We start from the raw sequence: 23,547 nt of genomic DNA, 5'->3' as shown, positions 1-23,547 counted from the left end.
CGTCCACATAAAGTGCACAGTCAGCCAAGACCTTATGGCTCAGCTACACCTGTGTGCAGTAGATGATGCTCAGAGGAATCAGTCTCCGTGCAGGGCTCTGAGTCCTCACCCCATACTGGTGATGGCACAATGCTGCTGGAGGACAATCCAGTGCTGGAGGAAAGGAATGCCAGTGACATGGCTCAGATACAGAGTTTTCTTCTGCTCACTCCTCCCAGGTGAATGCTGTCACAGGGTCCAAACACACATCACAGTACCCAGATTTGTGATTTGTACTTTATTTTCATTCTTTTTACAAGCAAGAAAATACCTGGATTAAAACAATCAGAATTAATCAGACACCCCAAAGAATTCACCAGGTAATGGCTGTCAGGATGAGAAGCAGAGGTTAAGCTGGAGTTAGTCCTGAAATCCAATCTGAGACATGTCCCAGCACCAGTATCCCGAGCACTGAGATGTGACTTTCCAGGTGACATGTCTCATTACACCAGGAGCAATAATACAGCACTCCCCCTGTCCAAGGGCATCTTGCACTAGTGGGATCCCTGTGAGCTGAAGCAGTGGACAGGAAGGAAGCAGTCCAAGTTCCTGGAGAAATGAGAGCAGAAGAGAGAGTAACCCAGAGAGCAAATAATATGACCCAAATTAGTAACTTTGGTATGCTAACAGCTAGGGAGCACAGGCTCTCAGTAAGGACTCTAAAGGAAAGGGTTTCTCTGGTTTGATCCAGTATCCTCGTTTTACCTCAGCCCCTCCCCAGAAAGAGAAACTCTCCATTCCCAAACATAGTAAGCTGAAACTAGTACCATGAATTCTGCTTAGGGAGTTTCAGATACAGTCCTAGATGAAGGGAACATGCTGAATCAGAGATACATAGGGCTCCAGGGGGACAGAGAGAGGGGGCTGGGGTGCAGAGGAAGCACACAAGGCTGCTGTATGGGGTCTGTACAGGGGGCTGAAGAAGGGATTTGCACCTACCTCAGATGCAGAAGACATTATAGTCAGCCAGGGCCTGCTCCTCTGCAACAGAACAGGACAGATCTAAGTTATCCTTGCACAGAGCCAAGTGCAAACACCCAGGCAGCCCTGGCACCCCATGGCTCCACACTGACCTGGGTTGTAGTAGTCATAGACCCTGACATGGCCTGGCTTCAGGTTGGTCACCTCAATCTCCTGCTCCAGATGCAGGACATAAGTGTCAGAGATATGGCTCAGCTGGGAAAGAAAATAAATGACAGTTCACTTATGAGCTGTTCTTTTTATTCCCCACCTGAATTTGATCCTACTAAATGACAATAATAATTCTGTAGACTCAAACACTGGACTTCAAGATGAATCTTGAGTATCCTGCTCTGCTAGCTCTGGTCCTGGATTCTCCCAACAACTCTGGCAGTGACCTCCACTCCTGCAGCTTCTCTAGCAGCACAGACATTACCTTGTCCAAGTAGATGGCAACACCTCCTTGTGTTTTCTCAGTTCTTCTCACAGAGTGCCCATGCTGCACCTAGGACAGGAGAGCAGCGGAAGCAATTTAGTTTTGTCTTTTGAAAGGTAAGTGTGAGACATCCTGACAAGGTTTATCTAAGTTTAAGTGAGCAGATTCTCCTTCACTCACTTCCAAATGCATTTTAGACTCTTATCCCTTCAGGCTGATTTCCCTGCAGGGCCACTCAGGTCCTGCAAACCCCAAGGACAGGAGCCTAGGCTACTTAGCTGACAGGGACATGCTGAGCAGATTGGGTCAGCAGTATCACCATCCTCAAGACCCAAAGAAAGAGCCAACAGCATGTGTTCAAGTTTGTTGTGTGGCAGAGGGGAAGGGATGGTGAGATTGCTCAAGAGAGAGACAGGCAACACCTTCCTATGCAACCTTCCCCTCTCCTGGGGCATGGATGGTCCCACTGACACCACACCCCCATCCTGATTCCACACTTCTTACAGACATCCCGGATCCCGGAGCCAGGGTAAATCCAGTCAGTAGGGACACCTCCAGAATCACCATGTTGGAAGTGGATTTCTTCCCATTGTACCTGGGGGAGAAGATTAAAAAGATAGTCTCTCCCAGCTTCCCCTTCCCTCCACCACCATCCCCTCTGTGCAGTGCCCTGAGCCAGGCAGCCCAGCCAGGGGCCCAGGCAGTCACTGCTCCCTCTCACAGGGGCAGAGGATGGCTGCACTGCACTAAGCATCCCCAGTCTGAGCTGACTACTGCACTCCTCTCTCCAGCAGGAACTAAGGCTCTCCATCTGGCCCTCCTGCTGAAACTGCTGGTGCCTCCACTGCAGCCAAGAAGCACCTCGGGCTCTCCAGCCATGCCCAGCTTTCCTTCCCAAGTGGGACAAGATCTTTAGAGTCACCTGACATCAACATGCACAGTAACAGAGAGTGTATTGTCCTTGGTGCAATTGACTGGCTCAGTTTTCACTTGCAAGACAAAGGATGTTGAGTCTTGTGGGGAGGGTGTGTTGTACCTCAGCACCATCTGCAGGGAGAGACAAAAAGACAGACTAAGACAGGGATAATTAGTTCAATATAATCTATCACCGTTTTTTCCTGGCTACTCTACTCCTCAAGATTGGAATGGACAAATGCACACTCATCCCAGTACCCAAAATAAAGGTCATTCAGATTGCAATCCTTCCATGGGCTCCTTCTCAAACTTTCGATTGTGACTGTGCAAGTCAGGCACACAGCAGTAAGGTCACTACAAAACAGCTTCATCTTCCAGGACTCTTGAGAGCCGTGGAAGCATCATTGTCCTCATATTTGGACAGGTTCTGTCTCTGTTTCCTCCCACACACAGGGTTATTGCATTGGCACCAGGCTGAGATCAAAGCACACTTCCTTCCACAGAGGTGCAACAGAGAGTTTTGGTTTTTCCAAGATGAGGAGAGGAGGGTGGTCACAGCAGAGTGTGTGGGAACCTACCCGAGTAAAGACACAACAGCTGCCGTGGGCCTGCACCAAGAACTTGCCCGGAACCTCTGTCAGTGCCGCCTCCTGCACCAGCAGCCGGTTCCGGTAGGAGACTTGGAACTTCTTCCCAAAGCCCCCATGGGACCTCACCCTCACTTCTGCATCCCCTTGCGTGCTGTATGTCAGTGCTGCATACTTAGCCAATGCCTGCAAGGCCACTACTGTGTCCTGAAAAGGAAAACACAATTACATGTGCAGCTCTGACATCCAAAGACACCTGAAATCAGCATCCTGAGGACCTCCATATCCAAGGGCTCCTCTCCCCAAAGCATTTACACTTGCATACATTGTGTGCAGATCTCACAGAGGTTCTTCCTCAAGAAACATCCCCTTCCCTGGCTGTAGGTTACCTGTGTTGAGGCAAAGCCTCCATAGGCGTTCTGCTGCCTGGTGAGCCAGGCCACGATGCCAGAGGCCGTGGTGAGGTCAGACTCTGTGACATTTGGCTTGGAGAGCAGGGCCAGGAGGATGTAGGCTGTCAGCTCCACATCCACAGACACTGGCTGTGACCAAGGGCTGGTGTTGGTTCTGGGCTTGGATGAGGTCTGACTCCAGTGAATCTGCCCATCTGGGAAAGGAAGGTAGTAGAGGGAATCCTGAGCGATATCAGGAAAGAAATCCTGTGGCCTAGCCTCCTAGACACAGTGGCTTGTATCTGCAGAGACCATTGGGTAAACACCTTTTGGCTGGGTCATCACATCACTGGGTCAGCTGAAAACCGATGTATTTTGCAATACCCAGCACTCCATATTCCACACCAAGGTGACATACAAAAACTAAGACACCAATAATCTGCATATGCATTACCTCCCAGTTGTCCAAATTCTGCATTGTCCTGTTTGCCAGGTCCACTTAACTACCTGATACTAGCTAGCTGTCCACTGGCCAGCCCTGAGGGTCAGAGACATGGGGCAGCTTGCTTTCCTCTCTGACATTTTACAGTCCCGCGCAGGAAAGCCCAGGTCTCCCAAACCCCAACCTCCACTTCAGGTACTGGAAAAGGGCAAGAGATTTGAAGGAAATCAGCACCCACCCCACAGTGCTGCCAGCACACGCCATGAGCTCATACACTGGATGTCTAAAAACTCTCTTTGGTGAAAGGCCTAGAGGGTAAGGCTCTGCTCCTCCCAAGCTGCAGGCAACAAAGCACTCAGAAAGGTCACCAGTCCCTTCTCTGACGTTCCCCTGGTACTGAGGTCCCCGTACCTGCTCTGATCGCCTTTCGCTCAAGCACATCAAGGAGCTCTTGGGCGCGCTGAGAGTCCTTAGCCAGGGCGAAGGTGTAGGCCAGCAGGGCCTGGGTGTAAGTGCTGGCAGCCTTGGGGAGGGCAGGAGCGAGGCAGCCCAGAGCCCTGCGCACCACCGGGCTCTGCAGGAGAGAGGCACACACTGCTGGTCACACACAAGCCCCTGCGAGGCAGGCAGACACTGCGACACAGAGAGAAGCATTGGCACGTGCCAGCACGGAGAGCACCCCGCTCATTCACTCAGGGGACTCTGTGCACACAGCTGCACTTTCTGCGTCCATGCAGCACCAGCAGCAGCATCTCCAGCCCTTGGTGCAAGGTGCTTAACAGACCTCTCCCCTGAGCTGGGTTTGGGCTTCAGCAAAGAGAGAGCATTTCAGTGCTCTCTCACTGAAGTGAACACCTTTGCTGCTGGAGTAGCATCGCCACGTCTTACTTTCCCAGTCCAAACACAACAACAGCGAAACCACACAACTGCAAGTGTGTACACACAGCCTGCTGAGCAGGGTGACTGTGTTTAATTCACCTTCACGGTGAATAATTGCACTAATGGTGAAAAAAAGGTGACCTGAAGGACAGCTATTGCCAGAAAGAAGGTTAATTTCCATCTGTCTTCCTTTTTTTGCCTAAGCGCACTGCTTTCAGTTCCACTGAAAAGCACTGCTTTTTCACTTTTCTGATTTCCAGAGAACTTCACTTCTCAGTGTCTACAACTGTGTTTCTCCATCAAGTTAATTGGTGTTTTACTTGCCAGTACCACAGCCTAGTAACTAGCTACAATCCTTAGCACTTGTAAGAGCTCCTTCTTGTTATTACCTAAGCGTGCAGATCCAGCTGCCCTACAGTACTGCTTTCCCAGACTTCTGCTTTTTTTGTGAAGCTAAACCCTCTTAGCAGTTACATTATGTCTATTTACTTGACGATTTACTTGGGAGCAGCTCCACCCACCTCACAATCAGCCTTCAGCTGTGCGGGACCGGCAAGGAGATGGGAGGTGGGGGGAACAGGAATGGACAGCTGATTCCTGGGAAATGGCCAACACAGTATCGAGCCGTGAAGTCCAGTGGTCCCCAGCAGTTTAACCTCACCTTCTCCCCGGCAGCAATGTCCTCCTCAAGGGAGTGTCCTTCCTGAGAAGTTGTAAAATCTTCCTCACCCACTCTATTACTTTGCCCACAAGTCCCTCCAAGGTGCTCTGTTGCCTCCCCCAGTGTTACCACTAAGCTCTTTAGGATTCCGATCTTAAGGCAAGAGCATGGCAAAGAATCCCAGTATTTACCTCTGGTGTTTCTCCTGCCTCCAAGTATGCAGCAGTGATGTAGGCAGCCAAGGGGACTTCCCCATCTATGCCTCCCTAAAAAAAGCATAGACATCCAAAAAGCTGGGAAAGTTAAATAGGCAAATACTGAAGCTTTTTAGGAGAGGTCTCACCTATCCCAGGCTTGCTCCCTCACAAGAAAGCACAACAACATAGGGAAGTGAATTTAAACAATTACCAGCACATTTGGAAAGAACTGCTTGGTGTTGTCCTCCAAGCTGCACTGGCTCCTACCTTCATGAATGTGTGGAAAAGTTGGCCCACATTTTTGAAGCAACCACTGGGCAGCTGGTGGAATTCCAGCCAGGTGAGAGCAGCTTGGATAATCCGGTTGTCCAGATAAATGTATGGCTTAGCTTGGACAAAGCATTTAACCACAAATGCAGTCAGCCTGATTGAGAACAGAAAAAAAAGGCATGAAAGAAGGAAGAGAGAATCAGAGAGAGATCATGAAAGAGCAGGAAGAACGAGTGGAAAGAAAGAATCTAAGCAGAAGTTGAGGAAAAAGAAAAAAAGTGGGAGTTTGAACCTGGTGGGTCTCTCTTTACCTATTGTGCTGTTTCTAATGTGCTGGTCCAAGGTCAGTTCATCCCAAGGACAGCTGCCTACCCATGGGATGCCCTAGTCCACAAAGCTTCTGGAACACTTTGGATCCAATAGGACAGCAAGGGTTTAATGCTGGAAGCAGAAAGCTGCCCACCTCCTGGCTGTCAGAGAGCAGGTAGACAGCAGGGAGAGAGCCCACAGCTTACCAAGTATTGCCATACTCATCCTTGATACCAAATTCACTATAGGAGCCATCAGGGTGCTGATACTGCAGCTGTATCTGGTACCCTGGGAAGCGGGATAGGACATGAGTGCTCACAGTGGTATTTGCAATGAAATCACTGTGAAGGAATGGGGTGGTTGAGTGCTCCAGGTGGAAGGGGAGTAGGCACCTGGGACTGTTGGACACAGAGGAAGGCAGAGGGGCAAGGTGGGTCTGTGGTACTCACCACTGCGCAGGAATCCTGTAGCCCTGTCCTTGATCTCAGGGCTCAGCTGCCTCGTCTTCTCCAGGTACTGCAGCACATAGACAACAGGGGCAAACAGCACCATGTTCTGCTCCCCACAGCCGTGGGGCATCTGCACCAGGTGGCCCAGGTTCTGCAGTGCCGTCCCCATGAGGTCCCCTGAGACAAAACATAAGCACCCTGACCACCTCCTGGGCAGTAGGATTCACCTCCTCCTACCTGTGACCAGTTCCCAGCAGTGCACCAAGCTAGGTAGGCCCCAGCACAGCAGTGTGGGGACACCTCTGTCCAGCCACCTTACCAGTTCCACTGTGCCTCTCATATGAACTGTACCCATTCCCATCCTGGCAGGGAAGCTCATTAACACAACACTCTCTCCCTTGCTGAGTGTTTTAGGTTGTCAGTAATCAGGAAACACAGCCACACGCGTGGGAAGAGCATGGCAGTGGAGCCTTGGAAATCTCAGAAGGGGTGTGGGGGAGTTTGGGTTTGGGCTTTCCTAGGGCTAAACTCAGAGATATGGGATTTGCAAAGGTACTACCATAGCTTCATTCCTTACCGGTGACCGAGACGGTGGCTCTGACTGAACCTTCAACCACATTTACAGGCAGCACCAGGGACACAGACTCCTGTGCTGGACTCCCTGACACCAGTTGGATAAGATGTGGAGAGGACAAAAAGAAAGAGATTCTGATTAAAACAGCCTTCAAAATCCCCAGAAACTGTTCAAGGCTGTTCTGTGATAACTTCCCATTTTCCTGTCACAGAGGCTGTACATCACTTCAAAATCCATGTCCCGTTCCACCCTTAGCTTCCTCCATCCACCTCACGGTGACTGTGCTGTCCTAAGACCCTTCTTTATAAAGAAGATTTTCTCCTGGAAACCCTCAGAGATCAAAGCCACCTGTTGTTCTCTACAGAAGTTACTCCATCTCGTTTTAGATTTCAGTTGCAGGCTTGTGTTCTCAATGCACCTCATGCTCTCAAAATCAGCTGATAGCCCCATCATACACCATGAAATTCAAGACAGGAACAGCAATCCTAAGCCATGTCCTCCAGCCTCACCATGTTCTGTAGTGTGGTTTTATTTCCACAGGTGAAAAAGGCCTCAAGCTGTCACATTAGCGCCAGGGATGTTGATGGTAAAAGACCAGACCTCCCCCCATCTTTCCCTAGGGAAAAACCCTAGCTGGTACCACAATTGGAGTATGCTTCTGTAGCTTCATCATGTGGACAGAGAAAATAGTTCAACAAGTGGAAATACCCAGAAGGTGGTTAGGCAGGAAGAGGGGGATGAACAGGGTGAAAGAAGAAAACAATCCATCTACCTTTTTCAGGACACAGGATGGAGCTGTGAGCCTTTTCTACCAACACTCCCTCTGGCTGTTGGAGCACATAAAAGTAGCATTTTAATGAGCACCCAGGAGAGAAACGGGATTACAAGTGGATTAGAAGAAGGTATGTTCAGAATTCTGGTTCGGGGTGGACAGTCAACTGGAGTATCATCATTATCACACAAAAATGCAAATCATTTTCACTTCAGATCAGAAACCAGCATGCATTTTCAGAATATCCTAACTTCTGAATGCCTGTGAAAATGGTGCTGTAAGATTCATCAGAGAACTCAGGAAGCAAGGACATAAAAGAGTGTTTAAAGTTTTCTATGGTATGAAGTGGAGGACACCCCTCTACCTCTTACGTCCATCAGCTTTCACGGTCTGGCCCAGCTCAGGCCCTGAGATGATAATTACACATTTTGAATAGCAAGGGGTAACTCCCAAAATTAATATGCACAAAATTTGGGCTTTGCACAAAGCCTACTTTGAGGCTTAAGTAACAGAACAGCTTGACTGACCCGGACTTGAATGAGTTTGATGATTGTGTCTTTCTGTCCTTGTTTTGGGACGAATGGTATCTCTTCACCACAGAGCTCTTTGGTGGCCACAGCCTCTGTGCTAAGGCTGATGTTCATGAGCCCTGAAAATAACACACATTTAGGTGCATAAGACACCCTCTGAGGAAACACTTCCCATTAATACAACAGACATCACCTGCTGACAAGAAAAAATTGGATCACAGCCTTATATGTTCCTGTGCCTCCTAGCACAGGCTTGCGAGTAACCATGACCACAGGAAAAGTGCAAAGAAGTACTCTCTGGGTAACAGAGCTAACAGCTCCTCACTCTATGTCAGCCCTTACAAAACATCCCCACCTTGGTCCCACCCCTTCCCAGTTCCACCACCCCACCTCCCTGTGCTTCTCACCCAGTTGCTTAGCTGTGATATTCCACTGGAAGGTCTTGGCTTCCCCAGCACACAAGCAGCTGCTGTAGACACAGTCTTTGCATGGCTTCAGCTGGAAGTGTGCGAACTCCTCCAGGGTCACTTGGATCTGAAGGGGCAGCAGGGATGGCAATAAATAAACATCAACAACACAAAAAGGAAGCCTACTGAGGGTGGAAGCAGGGGCACAGCCTGAGGGGAATACACACAGATTGTTTGAACAGACAGGGATCAGGCTGGCAAAGCCAAAGCCCTGGCAACCTGGCCAGGGTTATCAAGGGCAACAAGTGTGTCTGTGTTTGTGCTTGGGATTGCCCCAACCCAGGTGCAGGACCTTGCACTTGGCCTTGCTGAACTTCATGGGGTTTGCACAGGCCCAGCTGTGAAGCCTGCCAAAGGTGCTTCCTTATTTCCTTTTTTAAAAATGGGGGTTATGTTTTCCCTTTTCCAGTCAGTGGGAATGTCACTGGACTGCCATGACTTCTGAAAGGGGATTTGGAACTCGATGATCTTTAAGGCCCCTTCCCCTGTAATTCTATGATCACAGGCCACAGGTGTCAGCCATGTCCCACTCTTCTTGCAGAGGCCATCAGGGCTCACCTACCTTCATGCATTGCTGCAGGTTGTTGAAGACTGTGGCCTTCAAGTTGAAGGTCTCACCCTGGACCACAGAAGATGGCAGTGGGAGCTCCACAAGAAAGGGCTTGGAAACAATCAGGCGGGAGGCTGGAGCAAATCCAAAGCCGTTATGTCCTGTGCAGAACATTCCTGCTTTCCATTCTGTGATGGTGTCAGGCACAGTGACAGTGACACTCTTGTTCCCACTGGGACTGCAGAGAAGTAGATGGCGACAGAAGCGTTTAACTGAATGATGCTGTTCCACACTGCTCTGTGTCCTTCTCTGCAGAGCACCCCATCCCGTCGCCTCAGCCTAACCCCTACTGAACTTACAGCCCTTTAGGGTTGCCAGTAAGTCCTTGTGGGGCGGGGACCCCTGCCTCAGGTGCTCATATCGGCAGAACACTTGGGTCAATAGGTCACATGGCTGCAAGATGTCATCAATCACAGACAGCACTTGCCCTTTGCACGTCTAAAAATGTCTTACAGGTATCAGCAGTTTTATTCCTCTTGGCCTAGAGATGAAGAACCAGAAACCAGAAGAGCAACAGGACTAGCAGCAGTAGGGTTTAACAGATGAGGCTGATCCAGCCATTCACTGTCCTGTGAGACACCGACAGCTTAAAGCCCAACATGAGGGCAGGGCAGAGACTTGTCCTGTGCACATGTCACAGCTTTAGAGTGGAGCAGACTGTTCTGCAGCTGCCACCACACCCGACATAAAAAGCAGCCATAGCTAAAGATACTGGTATTATTTGGCTTATTTTGTCATGCATGTACAGGAAGGCAATATACACAACACAGAAACCTTTTGGTGGCTCAGATCAGCCTGGTGAACAAGTCACAGAGGAAATAGCTGCTACTGGGGATGAAGAGATGGATGTATTTGTGAGGACAGTGGAGGTGGGAGAGAGCAGATGTGGGAGGATCTGGCCTGAGCATTTCAGTCTTCAGAGAACAGACAAGAAAATCTTGAAGTCTCAGATGAAAAATCTCCAAAAGCTCTCTCAGCAGACCCTGTGTACACACTGAGCCTTTCTCACAGGACAAAATTTTCAGTCCTATGAAGGACTTCTATGGACATCAGCTTCCCCTGGATACCATGATACATCTGTGAGCACATTTGGAAAATGCAAGCCCACAGGGCTACCAAAAGCAGAGTGTAGGCAGTAAACTAAGCTGTTTTGCTGCACCTCACCAGCTTTCCTATCTTTCTATGCCAGACACCTCTCATGGACGGCCACCACTTCTAGTAGAAGCAAATGCCTTAAATGCATACATCAGCTCCAGTAATGAACAGCCTGACAGGTGTGAGCCCATGACATATGTCCTTAAGTTTCTTGCACAGATGCCTATGATCTAAACTCAGTTGCCTCTGCTGCCACTCCCAGCCACACAAAATGACCCAGACTAAAGCCCCACTGCTCAGTTTACTCACCCCACAGAATACAAATCCCATAGCCAAGTTTGAGGGAAATGCTTGTGTAATTTCTCTTCAGCTGAAGAAAAAGGTGGAAACATAGTGGGCTGAAAGGTTGATGTCAGGTGCTCTGTTGGAAACAGCAAAGACCTAGTCACCACAGTGTCCTCGGGTCCAGGTTAAGAGCAGAGGAGCTCCAGCACAGCTCAGGCTGCAGCAAATTGAGTCAGCTCTTGGGAAGCATGGCAACAGAACAAAGGGTGCTGTCCTAAATTTTAAAATCTCTTGCCTCATTTCAAATGTCAGAGGTGCTTTGGGCTTTACTTGCATGTGGAGGCACCATGGGACAGGCAACCTTTCCCTCACTTCAGAGATAAAACCTGGGATCCAGACATCCCACTAACAGCCCTCACATCAGCCCAACAGGTTTAGGGACAGGAAACCTTCTTTCTCCTCCATTTGCACTTACAGCAAGCGCTGCCTCTTGGCTCAAACCCAGGACTGCTTTCACATGAAAGACTAAGCCTCCCATGTAAGAAGAAACAGCTGGCAAATGCTTACTGTTATACACTTTATGGGGCTGGGCAAACATCAACATGGGCCTGGAAATAAACGTTCCTGTTTCCCGCAGCACAGTTGTCAGTGCAGTGGTTGGACACACTCTGGGTTTCTTGATATTGGTGTTGGACATAATTTTCAACCCCATTTCCTGTAGGAAAAAATTAATCACCAGAAGATTATCCTCTCCTCTCTGCCCTCTGCCCTTGTGCCTTCCTGTCCCCTCACACAGTGGGGGCTTGGCTGTCCTCTGTGTTCTCTTGCTTCATTTTAAGAGGGAATAATTCAGATCCCCAGCAATGGGCAAACAAGGTCTTCTAAGGTAACTCATCTGGTCTGAGTCAGCCAAATATAGTCCTTTTCAAACACATGGTCATTTGGGTACTATGCCTTCTCAGCCTCCAGGGTGCAATTGCTCATGCTATGAAGATTAAACAATTTGTGTGAAATCCAATTAAAGTAATGAATAATCCTTGACATCCTGAGTCATGCAACCCAAGTGTGGCAACCACACAAAGATTTTTCCTTATACATTTCAAGTCACTTATTCAAATAACAAGTGAGTTACAAGAGCCTAAACTGCACCTGTTCGCTATCCTGTCTGCAGTGGCATCCCTTGGATATTGGTAAAGTCAGGGGCCACACTTCCCTCATGAATTATCTCAACCCACCCAATCAACCATTTTTACCCGGAATGCCGTAAACACATCAGGCTCGTCAGAATTTGGGAACCTGCATGAACGATCATCTTCAGACACTTGGTGAGGATACCTGGAGTTATAAACAGATGAGAACAGCCCATAGATCTGGGAAAGCAAGAAAAAGAAAAAAAAAAAATCAGTGCAAATTAAACCTGGCATTCCCTTCCTCTCACACATCCAAGGGCTGTTTGAGTTGCCTCTGGCTACTGTGTATGAACATGTGCCAGAAAGCCCAGGATCGCTGTCAGTCTTCCCAGGCCCTCCTCTAATAGTGCCAGCACAGAAGCTGTTTTACCACTGAGTGATGCTCAACCTCTTCCTCAGTCCCTAATCCCTGCCCATCCACACCGGGAGCGCTGCTGATCCCTCCGGGCCAGCCGTGCTTTGAGTTTCCTGGAGATAAGCTCTGCACAGGTGCAGTGGCCTCCTTCCTGCCTCATTTTCAGTAGTGGAGGGAAGAATTCAGAGCAGGCTCACTCACCGAGTGGCTGCTCAGTTCTCTTCCTGGCTTCATCCAAAAGGCGCTTGGATCCGCAGCCCAGACAGCACACGTGGACCCAGGAGCTGCCTGCAGGCGGAGGCCGACCTGTGAGCCAGGAAGAGTCTCCGGCGCTGAGAAGCCGAGCTCCACCTGCATGGGAAGAATGCAGGCAATGCCTGAGTGACATTTCTGAGGGTGGCCCCCCTACCACTTCCTGAGCAGGGAAGAGACCTACATGAAGAGAGTTTCCAAAGACCTGCCTTGGACAGAGACCCAAGGAACCTCCCAAGGACCCCGAGAAGGTATTTTAAAACCACTGAGGTTCTAACAGGAAAGATGGCAGAGGGGGAGCCATCAGTGAGCACATGGAGACATTCTCATGTCAGAGCGCTGTTCTCTCTTCTTTACCAGCAAACCAGCCAGCCATGGTCACACACCTCACACTTATGGAGCCCCTTCTTCCAGAGCCCCAGATCAAAAATAAGCCTAGTTCTTATCTCCAGGCTCTTTGTGGGATTGGACCCAGTTTCCTGAAACTCTTCCTGTTCTTGCTTGAATCTGACTGTCTGTGGCAGACTAACAGCTGTGGAGCTGTGGAACAGGGGTAATGCCCTCTCTGAAGTTCAACTTTGGAGTGCAAGACACAGCCAAGAAAGCAGATTCCCAGGGATGCCACAATGACCAGATGCACTCAGCCCTTTCTGGATGGCAGGTAAAATCCACTTCTTCCATCATCCACTTCCAGATGTCATCCCAACACCACATACTAACAATTCTAAGTGTCTGCTGCAGCACAACTGCAGCCCTGAGCTCTCCTGGGAACCACACGAATGACCTGTGCTGGGCTGGATTATCTCTGATCCTACCGGGCTGCAGTTGCCTATGGAGACAGACAGCAATTCTCTGCCTTTCCCAAACATTGCAGCAGCCCCCACAATGCTGAGCACACACTTGCTCCAAACAGCCCAGCCCAGCTCACCAATCACAAACTGCAGCTCATGTGACAGCATCCCACACAGGATCAGCTGCACACAGCTACACAGCTCTCCTTGTGTTGCAGCAGACACATTCAGGCACAGCCTCAGACACAAACCCTACCTTGTTTCTGAAACACTCCGAGATGCTGAAGATGGCAGAATCAGCAATGATTTTTCCGTTGCGGAAGATAACATAAACAACAAGTCTTGGAGCTGGGGCATAGGTCAAGCTGAACGTAAGAGGGATGGAGAAGAAGCCCTCCAGCACTAGATGGAGAAGAGAGGGAATAAGAGGAAGTAGATTTGGTAGTGAAAATAGAGTCTGATCAGCTTTGCCATTCTGCATGTGCCTGTTGAAATCCTTTCCTCCTTTACTGAAGTCTTTCAAGACCAAAGAGATTTCTGGAGACTACTGAAACAATCAATATATCTCTGGATCTGGATCCAAGACCAGCAAAAGAATTTTCTGTTTATTGCCTTGAGGACACAAAACAGTACTTTGGAGCTCAAGCTTGGCTCCACAAAGAGTGAGAGTGTCAGATATCTTTCAAAGCCTCCTCTCACCCAACATCTCCCATCCCATCACCAGCAAAGAGGTGACCTTGTGCCAAAACACTTATAATTCAGGTTTTAAAAAACAAGAGCCGGAGAATTAGGCAACAGTGGGTGAACAGACATCAAAATTATAAGCTGTGGCATCCTAATGACCCAGATTATTTGTAGACACAGCTGCATGGAAGGTAAGGTTACAGGTTCATGCTGCTTGCAGGAGCAGAAGCAAAAGGAGACTTTGAAGACAACAGAGGATGAGTCTATGGGCTAGGAAATGCTGAATATTCTTCTCTTGGTACAGAGCAGGAGGGCAAAGGGAGCATAAAATCTGGAAAGGCACAGTGCTCTGAGGCAGCACACAAGTGGTGAGCCACCCTTATGTTGCAGGGAGGCTTATGCCACTTATCCAAATAAGAGTGGATGCCACAGACCACTGAGTGCTTGCTAGACATGGCACTGGGGAGTGCACTTACGCTGTGGCGGCCCAGCCCAAACAGTCTGCTGACCTGCGTGGACTATCCCTCTTTTCCCTGTGACCTAGGGAAGAGCACAGAAAGGGATAGTCACATAGCCTTTGAGATCACTATGATGATCAAAGTAACCCTGAACTTAAATGGGGAGATTAAATGGGGGTGGGGCAAGGGACATTGGCTTTATTTGCTCTCAGCTAGTAAGGAGAGCACAGGGATGAAGTGATGCGGGGGAGGACAGGTAAGGCCAATACCTGCCCTGCACTTGTGCAGAGCCTAAAAGAAAGGTTCTGCCTTCCTTGCTATTACTGCAGTCCCAGAACTGAAACTGGGATCCAGCCCCATGGTGACTGGATGAACTCCCCATCCTGGCCTGAACCGAATCTATTAAATATCAGGCTTGAACCTCTAAGAGATGCTGATTTGGGCCTTCAGCTGTCACCCACTAGCACTTCCCCAGAAACTCACAAAGTAGGAGAAGATGACACGCTTGGGCCCATGTTCCAGGTCTTCCTCATAAATTCTGAAGTCCACCTGGACAGACTGCTTTTTGCCACAGGGCATCGTTTCCGGCACACGGGCGATAGAGAGGAAGCTCCTGCTGGTGCTGTAGAACGGACGTATGAAATAAGAGGCTCTCTGGTAACTTAAATCAACTGTCCCAGGCTCTCTATCCGAATCTTGATGTAGGACACTTGCCTGGTGAGACAAAAAAACCAAACCAGTTGATTTCTCTAGTTAAGCAAGTCAGCTGCAAATCACTTTGGTACGATGATGTGAACAACACCAAAGGACAGGTCTCTGTGTGGAGAGCTCATGAGGAAAGCAACTGGGACCTGGAGAATGAGCTCTCAGAGGGAAACAAGATCCAGGACATGCTGAGGTGTTTTAGGTTTGAGTTACTGTCCCTCAGGAAGGAACAAGGAAGATGTCTGTGGGGCAGTAAATGGCTCTGACACGTACGCGTACCCTTGCCACAAGACACACCTTTCCTCACTTACCTCCAGGGAGGCCAAGGTTCTATTCCAGGCAGATGTGTCCAGGCTAAATGAAGCTGTCCCAGAGTCCCCAGTGATGTACTTCTGCCTAAATTGGTGCTCACCACAGTTTACTAAGAGGAGGACTTCTTTGTTCTTCAGTGCCTTGCCTTGGTAATCAATTACTTTTATCTGAGAACATCATGAGGAGCAAGAGAGGTACAGAAAAGTCCAATCAGCAGACAGAATTTCTGGCTTCCCCAAGTCAGGGGCAGTGTTTCCAAGGACAGCAAGATCACTCTTTCAGTCACTAACAATTTTATCAGCACTGCTACTGGTCCTGCCATATTACCACTTGCACTGCCATGTTCATTCACAGAATCACAGAACCACAGAATGGGTAAGGTTGGAAAGGGTCACAGTGGGTCATGTGGTCCACTCCACAGCAGGAGGCGTCCTGGCTGCTGAAATTCCAAATGTTTGGGTTTGTGCCCCACATATTAATGCCTATAGCTGCTCCCCCTCATGGGTTATTTGGTAAATGGCGGTCTTAGGTGTTAATCTCGCATCGTGCAATTCAAGAGTTTTGTGTCTGGGAGTCATTTGTGCCCTCCCAAGCCCCTGACTAGAGATGAGGTCAGAAAAGACAGTAGGTAGCAATCACTGTGAAAGTATTGCTTACGCTCTCCCCTTCAAAGGACTGAAACTGGGAATTACCTTTCCTCTGTACATCTGTCCAGGGTGGTAGTAAGAATTCACATCATCAAACAAGGCCATCCCACCAATCCTGGAGATGAGTAATTTGTGGGAAGCATTGACCTGTATCTCTGAACGAAAGCAGCGAGACAGAAACATGAGAGAGGGAGCAAGAAAACCAAGCTGTCCTCAGCAATTTCCCTGCAGAGTGACCCCCTGGTAATACTGATGGACATGTTCAGCTGCACACACATTTCACATCACAATGGTGACCTGCCCAGGACTCTGGGTATCTGGTTTTCCTCCCACTTATCTTCTGGCTTTTAGAGAGCTTCATCATCTGACACCACAGGCACTCTGAGTGAGTGTGTCATGCCATCAGGAACTTCTGGCTCTGTCTCTATCTGTGAGGTTAGATAGCAGGCCCCAATGGGCTCAGAAGGCTCAGGTCCCTTGCTAGCCTGAAAGTCTCCAGTGCTTTTGGTAAGATTAGCACATCTTCACATGCCTCTTTCCAGGCACCAGAAATTCCAGAGTTACCTGTGGCATCCTCCACCAGCGAGGCCTCTGCAACTATGCTGTCCCGATAGTACCGAAAATCTCGGCTGAAGGAGGACAGGCTCACGTTTGTGAAGAAGCAGCCTGCCTCATCTGTCTGAAAGTACAGAGGGAAGAAACAAGGTGAGGCACTTGGGTTAGAAGTTACAGAAGTAGCACAGGAACAGTGGTGCAAAACCCCTGCTCTCAGGGAGCTTTGCCTTTTGGCATCGCAGCTCAGGATGTGGAGTAGGCACAGGATGAGAGGCCCAGTCACAATCATCAGACACAGCTGCTGAGAGGCAGCACCAGTAGCAGTGGCCAAGCAGCCAAATCAATGGGTTAACATTGCTATTACTTCAGCTAAAGCACCCAGCAGCCTTGTCTTACCCTGAGGCTGAGCACAAATATCTCTGAATACGGTTCAGCTCTTCCTAAGCACCTCACCTGGTTGCTGAATTTGTGACAGAGATCAGGTTTGGAAGCACTGGGCAGGAACGGGGCTATCTTCTGACAAAGGCTCACGTGAACCATCCCCTGGACGCTTTTCCCACGGGTGTATCTGTTTGGGGGAGCAGAGAAAGGCAGAGACAGTCACACACAGTAGGAGAACTCATGGATCGTTTTGCACAGCCCCAGAGACCACTCACTGCCAGATAGTCACAGTATAGCACAAGAGTGGCAGCCATACAGCAGGCCCAGGAGTCCTGACCCAGTAAGCAGGGTCAAGCCAGGGCTCTGCAGTGATGGGAGATGATGGGAGATCTGATATCATTAGCACCAAACTAAATTATTTGAGGTAACTTGAGTGTTGTAGGTTCTGACTGCACTATACATCAGCATCACCTGCAATACACCCAGGATGTGCTGGAGGCATTCATCATCTTATTAGCAGAAACATGGGTGATTAAGAAAGTACCTTTTATTAAGAAATCACCTTTACATGGGGCTGCCTCTAGTGTTGTCCTTGGACTACACCTGAGGCAATTTCTTTTTGCCTCCCTCTAGTTTCCATTTGAGCATAATCAGGAAAAGCTTCCCTTCATTTCCCATGAGCTTGTTCTTCAGGGAAATGAACACCAATTATCTGCCATGTCCTGTCCCACAAATGGGTGCTTGTCAAAGGGTAGGCTGTTCCCCCAGGTTTTGTGCGTAGAGGTTTGTGGAGTGTTTTTAGAAAAGAGTAGAGTATCAGAATGATAGTTACAGGAATGTTTTGTGTTGCCCCAGGGTGCAGACAGCTGCCATGGAAGATTCTGCCTTCCTGTACTGAAGTGTAGCAAACTTGCCCTTAGCTTCTCATGGTTACCCAGCCAGCTTGTGCACTTCAGGCCAGAAATTAACACATGGCCGTCCCTCCAGTCAGAGTCCTCACCTGCCACATACCCGGAGAGGGAAGGTTGTATCTAGTGCATAAATCTGATTTGGTGCCTCAAAGATCACTTCAAATTTTGGCAGCACTGGAAGAGAAAAACAGAGAACTGTAGGAAACACAGGCCAGGGACAGCCTTCACAGAGAATTAACATGAAGGCAGACTATGGTGGAATAAGGCACAGGAAATAGAGAAGGAAGGTGGTGAGAAGGGGAAAGGGAAAATTTTCCATGTATCTTTAACAGATTTGTGTGTAGGCCCTGGATGATTTGCTCCTTCCCAAAATAAAACCAAACATGCCCATGTCCCTGCACTTCTGACAGCTGTTTTCAGAAGACTGGCCTCCCAACACAGTTGATTAGGTAATAAAATTGAGGTGAGAGGGCACCAGACTTCATATTCTCTGGAAAAGTCCATCCTCAATTGCCTTGTTTTATCTGACTCCGAGATCCATAGGAATCAGCTGTGTCAAAGGTCTGGGGCCATGCACAACACTCTTCCCACACACTGAGCCCAGGTCTCAAAATGGTCTCCTCTCCAGAGCTCAGCTCAGACTCTTTTCTATGACAGATGCTACTACTTTTCCCATTTGCTCCTAGGATGCCTAGCAAGGAATAAACACCCTGCTTCCTGGACCAGGAGTGCAAGGTCCTCTCTGCAGCTCAGACAAACCCCCACATGCTCATACCATGCTCCTTAACGGAGAAGCTGCCGTAGGCTCTGGCACTGGTCACGTTGATGACGTACATTCCCAGCAGGGGCTCGTCACTCAGCTGGAAAGACAGGTCTGCAATGCCATCCTGAGGCACCACATTCTGCCACTGCTCTATCTGGTTGTTCTTAGGGTCCTGCACCCACAAGAAAGAAAGGGTTGCTCCAGCATCTCACTGATCCACATCCCATAGAAACTGAACTTCAGGATTTCAGTGTTGTAGGCTACCAGGTTCTACAGCAAAGGAGTGAGGCTTGGTATAGACTGATCAGGAAATTTTGAAGACATGATAGTGCTCGGATTCTGCTCCCAGCATCTGAGCCTTCTTCTACAGTTATTTAAATTCTGATCTTAAGGAAAGGTTCTTCACAGTTCTAACTTTCTTTCATAAGTGTCTAAGTTATCTATCTATACTCTTGCAAGTCTAGAACAACAGATTCCTACTGAAATACCTGGGAGCATAACCTTAAGTAAGTGCATAAAAAAGAAGCTAAAAGCAGTATGTTAGTTTAAGAATCTAACATCTAACAACAAAAAAAAGAAGGGCTACTATTCCTCTCAGAGGTCTGTAAAATCTACTGGAAATTGAATATGAACAGCTCAGTGAAGTGACTGCCATCACCATTACTCTAACATGAGATTTCAGCATCACTCACCTGGAGAAAAAGGGAAATCTGGGGAGAAAAAAAGGAAAAAAACATTAGAAGAGAGAAACACATGCCAGCACCACACACAAGGTTCTTCAGATTCAGAGCCCTCTCTGAAGGGTGTGCAACTGGTGACTTGGAAACTTAAGAACACTGACAACAATACAAAGTAAAACAAATGCCACCAAAAAGGAGAAATACCTGATGGGTTCATTACAGTAAGGTCTGAAGAAAGGGAAAGGAAAAACCAGTCTGGAGGTCACACAGCACTTGCTAATGACTTCCTGACAGAAAAACTCAGAAGTCACCACCCAAACACACCTAGCTCTGGTTCAGCTGCAGTCTTAAAGGGGTTACAGAGGTATAGGATCCCTTAATTTGGAAAGAACCTCTGAATCCAACATTCTGCTGAAACATGTCTTCCTGAGCAGATTGCTCATAGCCTTCTCCAGCAGGGTTCTGAACATGTCCAATGATGAAAATGCCTTCTCTGGACATGTTCCCATATTTTTGCAATGAACAGGTTAGTCCTAATGTCTAAGCAGCATTCCAGCTTGTTGGGGGCAGATTAAAAGCACCCTTCCCCACAAGAAGGAAAACCCAATTTACAAACTATTCGCTCCCCCCATGACACCATCACATCAGGAATCAATATGTCCCCTACTTGCAGCTGCGTGACCATTCTACCAGGATGAGCAAGAGACATGCACACTTCTGCCATCGTCCTGAGCTGCCAGCTTTTACTGGAGTTACTGCTCCCCTCTGCATACTCATAAAGCCTACCAGGGATGAATGTGAAAAACTTGGAGCTTTAGCAGATGAGCAGGGTAGAAAGGAGGTAGGATCCACGCATGGTCCAAGGCAGCCTCTTGCACAGCCCCCCAGGACTCGCTTACCGAATCGTTGAGTGCGAGGAATTCCTCATCCAGAGTCACAATGCGAAATCTCACTGAAGGCAAGGAAATCAGGGAATATATTATCAGATCTCAGTTTTTCCCTACAGACCCCTTCTTGTCTGTTTCCCCAGCTCCTGTCTCCATCCTAGACACACGTGGTAACATCTGACACGAACAATCCCACATGTAAGGTACCGTGGACATGGTTATCATTGCCTACTGCCTCCTGCAACTCCACAGCCATCACAAGCTGGACATTGCAAACACTGAAAACACCACTCAGCAAGAGACGTGGTCTCAAAGCCTTCCACTAGGACTGTTCATGCATTTCAGGGTATCACAGTCTTTCCATACAATGCAGAAAGCCTGGGACCCACAGTGGCTCCCATTTGCATCTCACCTGTCTGCCCTGGCTCATAGATGGACTTGTCTGTTTGGATGATGGTGCCATTCCTGGCCTTGCAGATCAGGACCTTTTTCTGCTCCTCGACATTGACCCCATCTCCTGTGATGGTCAGTTTGACAGTGGCAATCTCCTCTGTGCCATCAGCTGGAGGGGCAACCTGTACAGACAGAGAGAGCACACGGGCCCCAGGTAATCTTCTGAGAGTAAAGTGGAAGAGTTAACGAGTTTCTTCCCGCTATGCCAGGATGCTCCCAACAATCTCTGAAACCAGATCATACCCAGATCTCACACAGTCCTACATGAACAGCAGGAGGCCCTGCATGTCATGGAATCTGTCCTTTTTCCCACTGGTGACAAGCAAGCGCCTGACACTATTGAGTCTTCAGACTTGTTCAGGAAAATGGGCAGATGACAGGAAGGTGGGAGATGGTAGAGAGAATCAAAAGAGAGAGACTAAGCAGGAGACAGCCTCAAATGCTAGGCCTTCACAACGACTCAGCACTTAGAAGCAAGAAATCCAAAGTAGAAAATGCAACCAGAAAGACTCTAGAAGCCAGAGACCCCAGCAGCCTCAGCACAGAATATACAGTATAACAGATAGGATACTGCTTGACATGTCTGCCTTATCCCAGATCTTTGCTAAGTTCTCACCAGCAATAAATAACCTCTAAGATGCTGTTTATGAACAACAAGCACATCCATTTCCATCCAAGTAGTCTTCAGTAGCTCCCAAGAGCTGAGTTGCTGCCTGACTTCAGGTACTACAGAAACTGCAGTATGTCCTACAAGACACCATTTCCCCAAGCTTTAGCTGTGAACCTGCAAAAGTCCTTCAGGAAGAGCTAAATCTGTTTCATCTGGTCTATAATGGAGGAGAAGGACACAGGTGGTATCCAGAACTCTGGTAGATTTTAACGAATGTAAATTCCATTTAAAAATTAGATTCAGAAAGGAAATTCAGTGCTAACCAAGAGATACTGTGCTGGGCTATGCATCCCTAGGCACCACCCATTCCCCTTCCTGAAAGGCTCACACCAAGACAAAGTAGACACTATCCATGTCAGCCCTGGCTAGGGTGGAACACAAGCGTTTTCCTGAAGGGAAAATCAGTGATGGCATTAGCCTGGGGTGGCTCACCCAAAACTTAGTGCACAGGAAAGTCTTCTTCTTCTGGATGGTTTCTTGCATTAAGAGCTCCCATCCTGCAGAGCGCTGCAAGGCCAGATTCACTTGAATCTTTACGTCATGGCAGGTGATATGGAGGCAGGCAACCTGGGTGGATGGGTACCGGAGAGCTGCAGGGATCACCACCAGGTAATGTCTGTGGCACGGGATGACAGCAAAGGTGGTATCAGTTTGAGGTCTCAAGAGGTGCAAGAAAGCTTCCCTGCCGTGGCCCACTACTGCAGAATCCCTCAGCAATGTGCCATGGCTTCCACCAACATTCAAAAGCAACAGTGAGCCCAGAAAAGTGGTTGCTTTGCTGAAATCTGAGAAGCAGTTTCTACTTGATTAGGTTAAATATAGCCCTATAATCTTTTTCAAACCCCTTACTCCAGTAATCTCCTGAACTCTCCAAAAACATCCCATGCAGCCTTCGGAAGAAGTGGTTTCATAACCTGGCAGTCTAGACACCAGTGATCTGATTTGGCATAGCAAGTGCTGAGCAAACACCTCTGGGCCTAAAAGGTCTCTTCTCTGACCTGGCAGTCCCCCAAAAAGCTGACTTGTATTGACCTGCAGGAGTCAAACTAAGGCATGGGAGGCAAAGTATATGACTCAGCTACTCCTTGGGGTGACCTGATAGAGCAGGAAGCATGAGAGCTGATGGCATGGGATGTGGTCCATCTAGCTAGTCCGATGCCTTCATGAAAGAGACTGAAACAGGAGTTCAGCATCACTCACAGTTGGTGAGAAGCAGCTGCAGCAAGGAACAGAAGGCTCAGGAGGATGGCTATCCTCATCCTGGGGATTCTTGCTGCCCAGTCTCAAATGGTTCTCTTCCTCTGAAACATCTGAGGCTGTTTATGGGGGAGTAATTTCTTTCTAGAACAGCCTAAATGAAGAGGTGGGATGTGGGGAGGAGCCAGCCTGTCCCCACCTCTCCCTCTCTCCTGAGATTCCACACAGGCAGCTGTAAGAATAAATATACTATGCCAAGTACCCCTTAGCCAATAGCAGCCACTTTGGCTGCCATCCACCAGTTCAGGACATCCCCTCCTGCAAGGCTGCCATGGAGACACCTGACCAAATGGACTTCTCATGGCAAAAAAAACAGTGAGAACTTTGCTGATCAGTGACCCAGGCCAGGTCCTGATCACTTGTCACTTGCATCCCTTTGTTTCAGCTGGAGATGGATTGCTGCTGTGCAGCCTGCAGCAAGAGCTGCCCCCTGCACAGAGCAGTGTCCTCATTCGGGACAGAGCTCAGGAGCTCTGGATCAGATTAGGGGGATGTGGATCTCCTTAGGCTGCTTGGCTTGAGAATGGAGTGAATCCTTCCGAGTGTGTAAGGAAGTGCTGTAGCAACACAGCCACCAACCACTAATGAGCTGATGACTTTGCCTTGTGCTTCCCTGCATATAGTGAGGAAAATGGAAACAAATACTGGCCCACAGAGGTCTCCACCAGTGCCCCACAACACCCATTAGCCACAGCACCATCTACAAGGAGGAGGCCTCAGGAATTGC

General features: G+C 48.7%; 1 protein-coding gene across 1 annotated transcript; it reads right to left on the bottom strand.

Moving 5' to 3' along the window:
* Nucleotides 1–979: 979 nt before the first annotated feature.
* Nucleotides 980–22,822, bottom strand: LOC309570778 (alpha-2-macroglobulin-like protein 1; the record flags this gene model as incomplete). The annotated part of the gene is made up of 35 exons (XM_082277791.1): nucleotides 980–1,020; nucleotides 1,113–1,215; nucleotides 1,436–1,504; nucleotides 1,940–2,030; nucleotides 2,358–2,482; nucleotides 2,929–3,144; nucleotides 3,327–3,544; nucleotides 4,183–4,345; nucleotides 5,503–5,577; nucleotides 5,776–5,932; nucleotides 6,294–6,375; nucleotides 6,537–6,713; nucleotides 7,114–7,197; nucleotides 7,883–7,937; nucleotides 8,410–8,531; nucleotides 8,820–8,946; nucleotides 9,442–9,667; nucleotides 10,894–11,025; nucleotides 11,445–11,584; nucleotides 12,123–12,239; nucleotides 12,616–12,765; nucleotides 13,714–13,859; nucleotides 14,618–14,681; nucleotides 15,083–15,313; nucleotides 15,616–15,783; nucleotides 16,309–16,418; nucleotides 16,828–16,942; nucleotides 17,272–17,386; nucleotides 18,200–18,284; nucleotides 18,886–19,045; nucleotides 19,566–19,583; nucleotides 20,453–20,505; nucleotides 20,853–21,015; nucleotides 21,996–22,179; nucleotides 22,764–22,822. 35 exons carry the CDS (start codon nucleotides 22,820–22,822, stop codon nucleotides 980–982), a joined length of 4,341 nt encoding a protein of 1,446 aa, XP_082133917.1.
* Between the last annotated feature and the right edge of the window lie 725 nt (nucleotides 22,823–23,547).

Source organism: Coloeus monedula, assembly GCF_965178545.1.
Source record: "Coloeus monedula genome assembly, chromosome: 3".
Lineage (NCBI taxonomy): Eukaryota > Metazoa > Chordata > Aves > Passeriformes > Corvidae > Coloeus > Coloeus monedula.
Note: the sequence above shows the minus strand (reverse complement) of the source record. Positions and strands in the feature narration are given on the sequence as shown.